The following is a 14,527-nucleotide window of genomic DNA, read 5'->3' on the forward strand; positions in this document are numbered from 1 at the left end:
GTAGTGCTCTTTTCCGGAGCAGAACTCTAAAACCGTTCAATATTTCTTCACCAAACTTGGTACATGGATAGATCTGGTGGTGTACTGGTGCCTTTTGATAGTTTTGGAATTCTGAATAAAATATTTTTGGCGTTTCCATGGCAACAAGTTTGACTTAGCCTGAAATAGGTGGTAGTGCTCTTTTCCGGAGCAGAACTCTAAAACCGTTCACTATTTCTTCACCAAACTTGGCACATAGATAGATCTGGTGGTGTACTGGTGCCTTTTGGTAGTTTTGGAATTCTGTCTTCTTGTTATAATTACATGGATGATAAACTGGAATGTTTAGGCATGTTTTTGAGTTTGGAGAGTCGGTTGTCATGGTGATGTACACAAGGGTAACCAGCAGCACACTTCCTTGGGGGAGGAAAATATTTCTGTTTAGCTTTAGGCAGCCTGGCTTTATATGCAAGTAGGTGCATTCCTATTTTTGTTTATTTTCCCATTTAGTTTTAGTCTGGAAGTTGGAATTATTGCCTTTGTAGTAACACAACATTTTGAAATGCACAAATATGGTTAATCTGATGAGTTATTTGCAGATAGCTTGGCCTATCAGGTGTTTTTGAACATGGGGATACATCAAAATAACTTTGATTAGAGTTAAAAAGAAGTTAAAATATCTTTTATGATATATGTGAGACATGACCTCATTTATTGTAGATTGGATGTACGTTACGATGACCATTTTAGATTTACAGGAAAGTCTTTCAAAATGTGACCCTTGAAAATGTTTGTAACAGTTTCATCCAGATGTAGCTTTTTGCATACTCCCCAGGAAGCTGGGAATGACTATCCATTGAAAAGAGTAATGATAGTTAATTTTTTTAGTGCTATGAGAATACTGAGGTGTGGAATTTGGAGCTATGAAAATGTACTCCAAATTATTATTGTTGTTATTGTTATTTGCACAGTGCCAAAATTTACGCAAAAATAAAATATAGATGAATACCATGTGTTGAAAAGTTTATGACTGGAAGTTTGGTAATCTGTCTCATGTGTCAGTGATGACAAGGGCTGACATTTAGATTCACTCACTTGCTCACCATAGAAGATTCAGAACATGGACAAAAGCAATGGACTTATAAGGTATTTTGACCTAATTTCAAAATATGTTAATTAATGTTTTTTAAGTATTAATTCCTTATTTGGTATAGACATAAATATACATGATAAGTTGAATGGCTAAGATCGTTTTATAATTTGTTTATCAATTTATGAAAAGCTTAAACCTTAGAGCATCCTGGATAATTCATAGTATTTTAATTGAGAGAATGGTGGTCATTACCCTGGATGAATAGTTGGATGCACTGAGAAATGTCCTTCTTGAGGACTTCTTGTACTTCTTGGTGGAGATCAGGCTTAGGACTGGTCTTCAGCAACCCAAGAGGCGACTAACAGGGTTGGGTGGTCAAACTTGCTGACTGGGATGATGCTTGTCACCATATCCCAAATGCGTAGACTGATGCTCATGATGTCAATCACTGGATTGTCTGGTCCTGACTTGATTATTTACTATTGGTATATTGCTGGAATGCTTCTGAATGCAGCATTAAGAAACAAACTTTACAGAAATGACTATCTGAGCAAAGAGGTGAATAACAAAAACATTCTCCACATATATTCCTATACCTCAATACCAAAATGGCCTCTGTTTGTCCTTGACCTTTTTGTTTTGAGTCCTTGACCTTTTTGTTTTGAGTCCTTGACCTTTTTGTATTGAGTCCAATGTTGATCCCTTGCAATACCAAATCGAATTGCTTGATTACTCTTGTCTCATGCTATGGAAACATTTAATAACTTAAATAGAACAAAATACGTAATTGCAACATCCTTGATTATTATAAAGGGACCTGTGATGATATATATAAACGTGCAAATAGCTTTTAAAAAACTAGACAAGCAATTTCCTTTTTGTCCCACAGAATTTTCTTGGTCACACATGATGGAGCAATAATATATACTATTATAGACATCAGCTGATATGTACAATAAATATAACATTACATGTAATTATAAGGGTTGATTTTGTAATAAATGATCTTGAAACAAATGTTTTGTCAATATATTAAACACATGTCCTTAGATATCAGATATTTGACTTTACTGATCTTTACATGTTTTTTTCTTTAGTTTTGGCTAGGCATTACCTTCAGATAATAAAGGAAAATAAACTGGTGAAAATGTCATAAAATCAAATCAGGTGCCCGTTTATACAACAAATATTTTGTATTCCCTTGAAAGATCTATAATGTATTCAGTATTGACCAGCTGTTTTAGAGGACTGTGATAAGCTGTTAATTTGATTGAGCTATGCAGTTTGATTACTTGAATTTTCGTGGCGGTGGGGTAGCCTAGTGATTAAAGTGTTCGCTCGTCATGCCGAAGACCCGGGTTTGATTTCCCACATGGGTACAATGTGTGAAGTCCATTTCTGGTGTCCCCCGCTGTGATATTGCTAAAAGCAGCGTGAAACTAAACTCACTCACTCACTTGAATTTTCACACACTTCCTGCAATTTTCAGAGGAGTATATTTAGTATCCTAGTCACGCTTGGCTCGTCACGCCGAAGACCCGGGTTCGATTCCCCACATGGGCACAATGTGTTAAGCCCATTTCTGGTGTCCCCCGCCGTGATATTGCTGGAATATTGCTAAAAGCGGCGTAAAACTAAACTCAGTCAGTCAGTCCTAGTCAACGCGGACTAATGTGTAGGAATACATTATGCACTGATTGCCAGTGTTGGTCTTGATATTCCTACATTGTCCCTCACATAGAAATGTTTACTGTGATTCACAGAAACTGTTTTCTGAAGGAACCACACTAACAAAAAGATGTTACTATGGTTATTGTGTAAACCAAAATTGGCAATATGTGGCTCTTTTGTTAATTATATGCTGGTGTTTCAGTTTTGTCCAATTGTTTTATTAGTAAATATATTATGTTGCTTTTTGATGACAGGAATGTTTTCGAGATCCACCATTTAATAGTCTGCTGGGGCCAGTGCTTTTACAACAGTTCAAAAAATGCAATTTATTTCTGAGGAAGGAAACCAAGTTGTTTTTCAAAATTAACATCACAATTTGTCAGGACAAGCAGTATGGCCCAAGAATAATTTATTTGGGGCTTAAACATCTGAGCACAAATTATGATTTTCCTTTTTTTCTGGAACAAAGAAATTCTCATTCCCCAAGCAGAATGTCAAATGGTCGTCACCTTGGCACATTATGCTGTTCAGCCATGTTTTTTAAGTATTGCTAAAATATTATGTATGCTATTTTTTAGCCGAATCTTGCTGAATGTATCTGTCCCGTCTCAATTTAATGATATTAGGTGTTTATTCTTTTATCTCAGAGTCATTCCTTAGCTATTTTCTAAACTTCAACAAACATTGCCACGTGTGAAAAAACGTTCACAAGCAAGATGATCTTGCTTATATTATTTTCATAAATTGTACAAAATCTTCTAGTGTCGCCTACACCTGACCATCTTCGTGTATGCAGGGTATTATGTGTCCAAGCTGTTATGATACATATCCTGGCCTCATTCACCACCATAGCTTCATTTCACCTGGATTTCTCTGCCCTGAAATAAACTTTGGCATCCAAATAATTTTAAAATCCTGGTATTTTAAAAGCCCATGATATATGAAAAGAAATTAAGCATACTGTTTTTTGTGACTTTAAGCCTGACAATATGTTGGCGAGGGTAGTAAGACGAGAATGGTGAGGTCAATTAATGCAAAACATTCCCAGAGATGCCAACCTCTACGATTTTATCGTAGTCGCTACGAATTTTATCCTCAAACTACGCCAATACAATTGCACTAGAAATTCTATGAAATTTGAAGAAAATTGATTAAAATTCGCATACATAGACAAAAACATTTTTTCATAGATTAAATATATTTTCGCTTAAAAGAGACGACAAGAAGAAATGTAATACTTATAATTTGGAAATCTGCTGTTGGAAGTATGTGAAATTAAAGCTTCACTCTTGATTAGTGTCATATTATCGTTATCAGAATACATCATGATTTTAAGTATTTAGTTGACTACTAATTTTATGGTCAAACTACTAATTTTAATCCTTGAACTACTATTTGATAATAATAATAATGAGTATTTATAAAGCGCTGTATCCATCAACAAGGTGCTTGCTCAAAGCGACTTTTGCAACACTTTGGGGTTGGCATCTCGGCATTCCATGAATATTTGACATTTTTATGATAATGTGTGCTCTGTCCTCTTTGCTCAGTACATATATGAGATGGATTATAACAGATTGACGTTAGTGTTCAATCATAAAACACCAGTCAAGTTTAATCTGATTGCTATTTTAATATGATCGATGCTCATGATATCAATCACTGGATTGTCTGGTCCAGACTAAATTATATACACACTGCCATCACATTACCAGAAAATTTGCTGAGTGTGGCATTAAACAACATATATGTTAAAAGGAAGTTTCAACTAAACTCAGTTTGAAGTTATGTAGTGAAGGGCCCAGGGTAGGTGTCATATTAGTATGACGATATGATACGCTGAATAATCCTCAATGACATCTGACCTGCATCATTTTTCTCCAAAATGTGTATTTGCTTTGTTGCCACTGTTTATTATGGAATGTTTTCATTTGTGTCATATTTATACGTTTCGGTTTGGTTCTGGTCTACAAACACTTTTCAAGAGACTGTATCAGAGGAATGTTGATAGTTATGTCTTCAACTTGATAAATTATATTAGGACAGCACTTTTTCCGTGTTATTTAGAGTTTAGTTAATTCAAATTCACTAAAGAAAATATAAACATGATGATTTATCACAATTTATTTTGAAATCTATTAACCATGAGTATATATGGTGTACATATTGTTTGGGGCGGCTGGGTAGCCTAGTGGTTAAGGCATGCGTTCGTCATGCCGAAGATCCAGGTTCGATTCCCCACATGGGTACAATGTGTGAAGCACATTTCTGGTGTCCCCCGCTGTGATATTGCTGGAATATTGCTAAAAGCGGCGTAAAACCATACTCACTAGCTCACATATTCTATTTGGAAAACAGTATCCTTACAAGTACCAGAAAGTATATTAAACAGGAACAGATAAACAGGACATGAAGGGTTAGTGAGACTATGTCACACTATATGTTGTGTGTGTGTAACAGTATTGTGTCTTTTCCATTTTCAATGTTGGTTGTTTATTTTTTGTTGGCTATGCAAAATAAATATTTTATAAAATCAAAGTTTGTTTTGTTCAGCTTCGGTTTATCCAATCATTGTGTGTGTGTGTGTGTGTGTGTGTGTGTGTGTGTGTGTGTGTGTGTGTGTGTGTGTGTGTGTGTGTGTGTGTGTGTGTGTGTGTGTGTGTGTGTGTGTGTGTGTATTAATCATGTCAAAGTACACAATCAAACTTTTACACCATCATGAAATGAAGACATGAGTTAATAAATTCCATACTGGGGGCCGTGGGGTAGCCTAGAGGTTAAAGCATTTGTTTGTCACGCCAAAGACCCGGGTTCAGTTCCCTACATGTGTACAATTTGTAAAGCCCATTTCTGGTGTCTTCGACCCACACCACCCGTGATATTACTGGAATATTGCTAAAAGTGGCGTAGTACGATACTTATTCACTGTTCCTTGCTGCATTTTCAGAAGGATACCCGACTGAGACATTGTTAGATTTCAAGCAGGCCAGTCTTTGGTGTATCCCTTTAATGCCAAGTGCCAGGCAGGGTATGAAAAAAACCAACACCTTTTAACATTTTGCCATGACAAAGCTTAGTGTTGAGCATCCTCACACTGTCCAGGGCCCTGTTTCAAAAAGCAATCATTGCACTACGACTATCGTAACTCTGTGTTAAAGTATAGGAGATACGATAGTTGTAGCGCTACGACTGTCGTAACTCTATGTTAAAGTATAAGAGATACAATAGTTGTAGCGCTACGACTGTCGTAATTCTATGTTAAAGTACAGGAGATACAATAGTCGTAGCGCTATGACTGTCGTAACTCTATGTTAAACTATAGGAGATATGATAGTCGTAGCGCTATGACTGTCGTAACTCTATGTTAAACTATAGGAGTTATGACTCTATGACTGTCGTAACTCTATGTTAAACTATAGGAGATACAATGATCGATGGTATGTCGTAGCGCTACTGTCGTAATTCTATGTTAAAGTACAGGAGATACAATAGTCGTAGCACTATGACAGTCGTAACTCTATGTTAAAGTATAGGAGATACAATAGTCGTAGCGCTATGACTGTCGTAACTCTATGTTAAAGTATAGGAGATACGATAGTTGTAGTGCTAACCAACCAATAACTCTATGTTAAAGTATAGGAGATACGATAGTCGTAGTGCTATGACTGTCGTAACTCTACGTAAAGTATAGGAGATACAATAGTCGTAGCGCTATGACTGTCGTAACTCTATGTTAAAGTACAGGAGATACAATAGTCGTAGCGCTATGACTGTCGTAACTCTATGTTAAAGTATAGGAGATACAATAGTCGTAGCGCTATGACTGTCGTAACTCTATGTTTAAGTACAGGAGATACAATAGTCGTAATAACTCTATGTTAAAGTATAGGAGATATGATAGTCGTAGTGCTATGACTGTCGTAACTCTATGTTAAACTATAGGAGATATGATAGTCGTAGCGCTATGACTGTCGTAACTCTATGTTAAACTATAGGAGATATGATAGTCGTAGCGCTATGACTGTCGTAACTCTATGTTAAGGTATAGGAGATACAATAGTCGTAGCGCTATGACTGTCGTAACTATGTTAAGGTATAGGAGATACAATAGTCGTAGCGCTATGACTGTCGTAACTCTATGTTAAAGTATAGGAGATACAATAGTCGTAGCGCTATGACTGTCGTAACTCTATGTTAAAGTATAGGAGATACGATAGTTGTAGTGCTAACCAACCAATAACTCTATGTTAAAGTATAGGAGATACGATAGTCGTAGTGCTATGACTGTCGTAACTCTACGTAAAGTATAGGAGATACAATAGTCGTAGCGTTATGACTGTCGTAACTCTATGTTAAAGTATAGGAGATACGATAGTTGTAGTGCTAACCAACCAATAACTCTATGTTAAAGTATAGGAGATATGGAGCTATGACTGTCGTAACTCTATGTTAAAGTATAGGAGATATGATAGTCGAAGCTATTATGACTGTCGTAACTCTATGTTAAACTATAGGAGATATGATAGTCGTAGGGCTATGACTGTCGTAACTCTATGTTAAAGTATAGGAGATACAATAGTCGTAGCGCTATGACTGTCGTAACTATGTTAAAGTATAGGAGATACAATAGTCGTAGCGCTATGACTGTCGTAACTCTATGTTAAAGTATAGGAGATACAATAGTTAAAGCGCTATGACTGTCGTAACTCTATGTTAAAGTATAGGAGATACAATAGTCGTAGGGCTATGACTGTCGTAACTCTATGTTAAACTATAGGAGATGCAATAGTAGCGCTATGACTGTCGTAACTCTATGTTAAAGTATAGGAGATACAATAGTCGTAGCGCTATGACTGTCGTGAACTCTATGTTAAACTATAGGAGATATGATAGTCGAGTGGCTATGACTGTCGTAACTCTATGTTAAAGTATAGGAGATACAATAGTCGTGATGGCTATGACTGTCGTGTAACTCTATGTTAAAGTATAGGAGATACAATAGTCGTAGCGCTATGACTGTCGTGTAACTCTATGTTAAAGTATAGGAGATACAATAGTCGAAGCTATGACTGTCGTAACTCTATGTTAAAGTATAGGAGATACAATAGTAAAGTGGCTATGACTGTCGTAACTCTATGTTAAAGTATAGGAGATACAATAATTCGTAGTGCTATGACTGTCGTAACTCTATGTTAAAGTATAGGAGATACAATAGTCGAGCTATGACTGTCGTGAACTCTATGTTAAACTATAGGAGATACAATAATAAGTAGTGCTTATGACTGTCGTAACTCTATGTTAAAGTATAGGAGATACAATAGTCGTAGCTTATGACTGTCGCGTAACTCTATGTTAAAGTATAGGAGATACAATAGTCGAAAGCTATGACTGTCGTAACTCTATGTTAAAGTATAGGAGATACAATAGTCGTAAGTAGCTATGACTGTCGTAACTCTATGTTAAAGTATAGGAGATGCAATAGTCAAAGTGGCTATGACAACTCTATGGAAACATAGGAGACAATAGTGAGTGAGTGAGTTTAGTTTTCACGCTAATGAGCACTCAGCAATATTCCAAAGTATATGGCAATAAATAATCGAGTCTGACCAGACAATCCAGTGATCAAAAGCATAGGAGATATGATAGTGGGAAGGGCTATGACATGTCGTAACTCCATGTTAAACTATAGGAGATGCAATAGTTGTAGCGGTATGACTGTCTTTACTCTATGTTAAAGTATAGGAGATACAATAGTTAAAGCGCTATGACAACTTGGGGAAACAAGGCCCAGACTAATGATCTACCTACAAGACAATGGAGACAGTTTCAGACAATTACAACACTGACAACTTTAAAGTAGATGTAGAATAATTCCTGTTTTATTGCATTCAATAGTCACGTTCAGTTCAATGCATATTTGTTTCACTTGAATTCCCTGCTTTCAATCACAACCTGTACCCATATATTCTAAAATATACAAAATTCACACATCAAGTCCGTCAAGTTATGAAACCAACCAATAGACGCGTATCTACACTGTTTGGTACCAAACATAAAAATACTGGCAAGGTATACAAGATAATAACATCATCAGAAATAGGTCATAGATTAATGGCCTCTGAATGCTGAATTGGTAAGGGATACTGGGTGGAGGAAGTGATTTTATCTAAACCATTACTTTTTTATCACATACATGCATGATGTATATTTGTTACAAAAAAGATTTTCACACATGATTAATAAACTACTTGAGATAAGGTTGAAAAAAACGTGTTATTAATACAAGTTCTAATTTCATGTACAATTTATTTCATGCTTAATACTTATCATATATGCAGTCATGAAATGTTTACCATGAACACATTTGTTTGTGGCACAATTGAAGGCACAGCAGGTTTAGAGAAGAATATTGGAATGTCTCTTACAATGCATTCACAAAAATGTATGATCCTATTGTTTATCAGTATTACAAAAGGAAAATGAACATCAACACATTCACACGTAACATTTAAAAATAGTGATTAATGGACAAAATGGACTGCATATAATGGACTGCATATCACCCTTGGAAAAAAAGCAATGAATACACTATGGACATCAACTCATTCACACGTCACCCTAATAAAAAATTGTACACCATAGACAATGTACATTGACCAACTTTAATCACTATGAAAGTGCCCCTGTATCTCTTAGAGGCCTCTGTGTGTCAGAAGCCATAACAAGCTAAATCCCTGAGTTCTGATTATTCACAATGGTGGCAGTACAGCTCTTGTAATCTTCGGAGGCTGCCTCAACCATTATGAGGCTGGCCTTCATTCTTCATCATTACAGCCTGGAAAACAAAACACAACAAAATTTCAAATTTCCTTCCAACAGAAACATCATTTGGTTGAGATCATGAAGGTGTTATTGGCAGGACATGGAGACTCCATATTATTGTGATTTTATTTTTACAGGTCAGAAAGGAAAGAAAGCAGACATAGCCTACTCATCAGGGGTTATTTGTGGACACCAATTCTACCATTAAAAGAAATATAGTGGTAGTTACAAATTCAAATGGAACATACCTCATATGCAGCCCTCTCGACATTCCACAAGGATTTCATTGATGCCAACATATTCAGGCTGTGAGGCTGCGTAAACAACGGCACGGGCGACATCCTCTGGCTCCAGGACTTTACACGTCTCACTCATGTCATACAGGGACTTTGCCTGCAATGGTCATGATGAAAAGTTGCTTCATTACAATTCCATCCCCAGTTAGCCAGGGTATACATGTAATTATAACGTAAACATTCCCTCTGGATTATGGTAGCCTTATTCCAGGGGCGGCGGGGTAGCCTAGTGATCAAAGTGTTGGCTCGTCACGCCGAAGACCCGGGTTCGAATCCCCACATGGGTACAATGTGTGAAGCCCATTTCTGGTGTCCCCCGCCATGTTGCTGCTGGAATATTGCTAAAAGCGGCGTAAAACCAAACTCAGTCAGTGGTAGCCTTATTCCTGTGGATACACAGAATACATACAGAAAATCGAAAGAAATTTTAACACTAAGTCATAGCTATTCCTAGTGGTATACCTAGTCTACCCCTGAGTTATCTCCCTTGATCCTGACGTCACTATATTGTTCTCCTAGAATCCTTCATAATTTTTCTGTTAGCCAGGGTATACATGTATTTCCAATGAGTAATAATAAATACCCGGGACTTAATCCCTACCACAGTGTGTTATAATATTACGTAAAGCATAACCAGGAATAACCTTATCACTCACCAACTTCTGAAATGCCATTCAAACATATCAACCATAAAGTATCTTAATTTTCCATAACCAGGAAATATCCACAACTATATTGTAACTAGTTTCAGAAACCAGTTTGTATATAATCTATCATTCCCTAAATACTTTGGGTACTTGGGAGATTACTTTAAGACACACAGGTTTACACGAGAAATTTCACAGGATACACAAAGTGTGTGGAGAGATTTGCCTCCCCCACAAACTTTGCCTTGTCACATCGCTATCTCTGATCACTGAAATTTGGTTGGACAGTTATAATTAGACATAATTATAATATATATAGACTTGTGTCAATAGACCAAGACAAAAATGTATTTGGCAAATTGGTCCCAGGTATTGTTAATACTTAATGAATAATACACTGGATGATAAGATGTTACACACCACCAAGAATACCGATCTTAATACGAATATAGACACAAAATGTGTCCTTAAAATATTTACTCAAGCCAAACCTTTTACTATATACTGGGCAAGTATTACAGAAATTTTCAATAACATGTCTTCATCTTAATTTCCAACAAACAAATGATGTGAGATCTAAGCATCTTAGACATCATAAATGTCTTGGATTTGACAGCTCATACCTCAGCATCAGTTGTGTGACCTTGAAGTTCTGTCTTTACGTCTCCTGGCTGGATACATGTGACCTTGACCCCTAACCCCTTGACCTCATGACGCAAGGCCTGGGACATTCCTTCCACGAAGAACTTGGTGCCTGAATAGACAGCCAGGCCTGGAAATCCCTGAATGAAACAAGTAGCAAAATGAATTTTTATGGCATCCAGTGTTTATTTCAAGGGCTGCTATCCCTTTAATGTTGTGTTTTTTTTAAATGCCACTTGTTTTTTTTAAAATATATGTCTTTGTTTGGAAGGCCCTTTCAATCAAGATGTCATAAGAGTCCCATATCAATGATGCTATGAGTAACAAGGGAATTCCATTGAGGCAAATTAAGTCACATGAAACTTTAGTTCTTCAAGCCTCTGGGTATGGCTCAATGACTGCCTTTAATGTCTCATTCAGTTCTTAAATTTTCACCTTCCTGCCAGCATCCGACGAGATGTTGATGATGTGACCTTTCCTTCTCTTCACCATCCCATCGAGGACACTACCAATACAGTTGGTCACTCCCTGCAAACAGAGGGCACAGTCAAATACCAATACAACTCATCATGTGTAGTACAGTTTGACTATTGGTTAGTGCTGGTATTGGCATACAACTTGGGATACGATACATCACGATGCTAAAATTTTAGTCACAACGATATATTGCCAAAGCATCGTGCACCGAAGCTGCGATACGATACGAATCCCGATGTAAGGGTGATGATACGATACACATCACGATACTAAAATATTTCATTCTAACACCAACTATAAAACACCTGAATATCAAAACAAAACCATTTTAAATGATTTCGTCAAATTCCACCAGCGTTTTTCAATGTTCATTCGGAAATGAGATAATTAAGTTTATACAAGGTCATCGTGAATGATAAAAACATGTGAGTGTGGGGGAAGGATCAGTTATCATCACAAAACCACTCTGGTAGTTTGTCGTGGCAGAGTGAATGCCCTTTACTAAAGTGACACCATTCTTCAGAACAACGTCGTTCCCTTCTTTAACCAACATCAAGATCTGCACACATTCCAGTTTCTGGCAAACAACAACATCCCTCTACTTCCATGGCCTGCATTGTCACTAGATTTGCCTCCCATTGAACACTTGTGGGATTACATCGGCCAACGCCTCTCACATCGCCCACAGATCAACAACCTTGGGGAATTTGAGAATGCCTTGTGGAATGCATTGGCTCAAAACATTATTCAGAGACTTATCAGTTCAATGAGCAGACGCTGCACCGCTTGTGTTGCTGCTAACGGTGGTCATACACGTTACTGACTTTCCAATTTGACTCCATCTTTCTTTCATGGTCAGCTGAATTAAAACTTCACTGTTTTGCTGGATTGGTTTTTGTTTCTTTTCTTTACCAATCATTGGACTACAAAAGTATGTAAAATTAACACCGATTGCTCATTTATGCTCTTGGAAATCCAAACTAATACAGGTGGTGCGTTTTCAATGATGTTCAGTATATTGTATACGTATGTATATCATGACTTATATAGCATATATATAACATATCATGGTACACCTACAGAATACCGGATACCTACCAACCATATTCTTTGTTAGCACGCACACTTCCTATTATAGGGAAGCACGAGCTATAAAATTCGAAAAAATCAGCGAGCATTAAAATGAAAAATAACCATTAAAATTGGATTGATTGAGACGACTTCTGGTTAGTAAAACTAACCAACGATTTTTAAAATGGAAGATAAGTTATCACAAATAAAAAATATATGCGTCTTTGAAAAAAACCGACCACGGAATTCTGGGAGTTGGAGCGAATGAGCATGGGAAATTTCTGAAAGGTAAGTGTTCAGTGATTGGTCAGTTTGTGTCTACATCATAGCCTAGTAATGGCCATATTTGGAAGTCTACAACTACTACTCGGCGTTCAGAAGATGCGATTGTGGGATGTATTCAAGTTATCGGAAGACAAAGTAGAACTTCATCGATTTTTAAGAAACAAGGGACTTTTTGGAAACTGGGACGGGAAAACATGCGGTAAATGTTGTATTGGGAAATTTTATTTGTGTAAAGATAAAAGCTACAGCAAAGACAATTTGTGTTGGAAATGTAGCAAGAAATCGTGCGGCAAAAAGCTTTCTATTCACCACAATTCGTGGTTTGAAAACAGCAAATTAGATTGTGGCAAAATTCTATTGCTCACATATTGTTGGATTTTCAAGTTGTCTCAAGATTTTGTACGTCGGGAACTAGACATTTCGTCTTGCAACACTTCTGTAGACTGGTACCACTTTTGTCGCGAAGTGTGTGTTGTTGTAGCAGATTCTGACAGTGATAGGATCGGTGGGGAGGGAAGAATAGTGGAGATTGACGAATCAAAGTTTGGAAAAAGAAAATTTAATCGGGGAAAAAGGGTTGAGGGTCAGTGGGTTTTCGGGGGAATCGATCGGGAATCCAAAGACTGTTTTTTGCATGTGTGGACAAATGTGACTCTGAGACACTAATTCCGATAATAAAGAAATACATCAAACCAGGCACCACAATAATAAGCGATTGCTGGAAAGCCTATGACTGCTTGAAGCATGAAGACTTTCTCCACTTGAAAGTGAATCACTCGATCCATTTCAAGGACCCCGAGACAGGAGCACATACTAACACCATTGAGTCCTCTTGGGGTGCCTTGAAAAGATCTCTTCCACGATCAGGCACTACTTAGGGGTTGTATTTGTAATATTTTGAAGAATTTTGTGTAAGAAGGAAGTACTTGAGTAACAGGGAGGACATGTTTATAGCTTTCTTGGAGCTTATCAGTTGTGTATATAAACCCCATGACAGAGATGATGAAATTGTGCATGTGAGACGCCCCTTCGCGCCCCTTCGCTCCCCTGCAACCCGATGCTGATGATTTTGTTCTGTGAAGGTAAGAATCATATCTAATGTTTAATCTAACCCTAAACCATAACCCTAACCCTAAACCCTAATGCTCGTAATGTCGAGTATGCAACATAAACAAAACGCCGTTACTAAGGAACTCAGTTGCACACATTTTGTGCGCAGTTCTAAAATAAGCTTTCAAAGATGGCGGAAGGTATCCGGTATTCTGTAGTCTTGCCCATATCATGATCTATGTATCATGATAAAGACTGCATCATGAACTTTCTGTTTTGTTTCACCCCAAAGAATCGGAATGTCCCGAAAGTGAAATCAGCACTTACTTTACAGTTGACGTCTATCTGTGTGTCCCACTGATCCAAATTCAGCTTGGTCATCAGTGTATAGTACATGATGCCGGCGCAGTTCACAAGGATGTCCACGGGGCCCAATGTCATCTCGGTGTGCTTCACCAGCTCTTCAACCTCAACACACAAACATCACATATATT

General features: G+C 37.3%; 1 protein-coding gene across 1 annotated transcript; it reads right to left on the minus strand.

Annotated features, from left to right (window-relative positions):
* Positions 1–9,814: 9,814 nt before the first annotated feature.
* Positions 9,815–14,474, minus strand: LOC124287674 (uncharacterized oxidoreductase SSP1627-like). The gene is made up of 4 exons (XM_046724218.1): positions 14,361–14,474; positions 11,586–11,678; positions 11,132–11,290; positions 9,815–9,958 (listed from the first exon to the last, which is right to left on the minus strand). Exons 1-4 carry the CDS (start codon positions 14,472–14,474, stop codon positions 9,815–9,817), a joined length of 510 nt encoding a protein of 169 aa, XP_046580174.1.
* Between the last annotated feature and the right edge of the window lie 53 nt (positions 14,475–14,527).

Source organism: Haliotis rubra, unplaced genomic scaffold, assembly GCF_003918875.1.
Source record: "Haliotis rubra isolate DU_JTF1 unplaced genomic scaffold, ASM391887v1 Scf1, whole genome shotgun sequence".
NCBI classification, from domain to species: Eukaryota; Metazoa; Mollusca; class Gastropoda; order Lepetellida; family Haliotidae; genus Haliotis; species Haliotis rubra.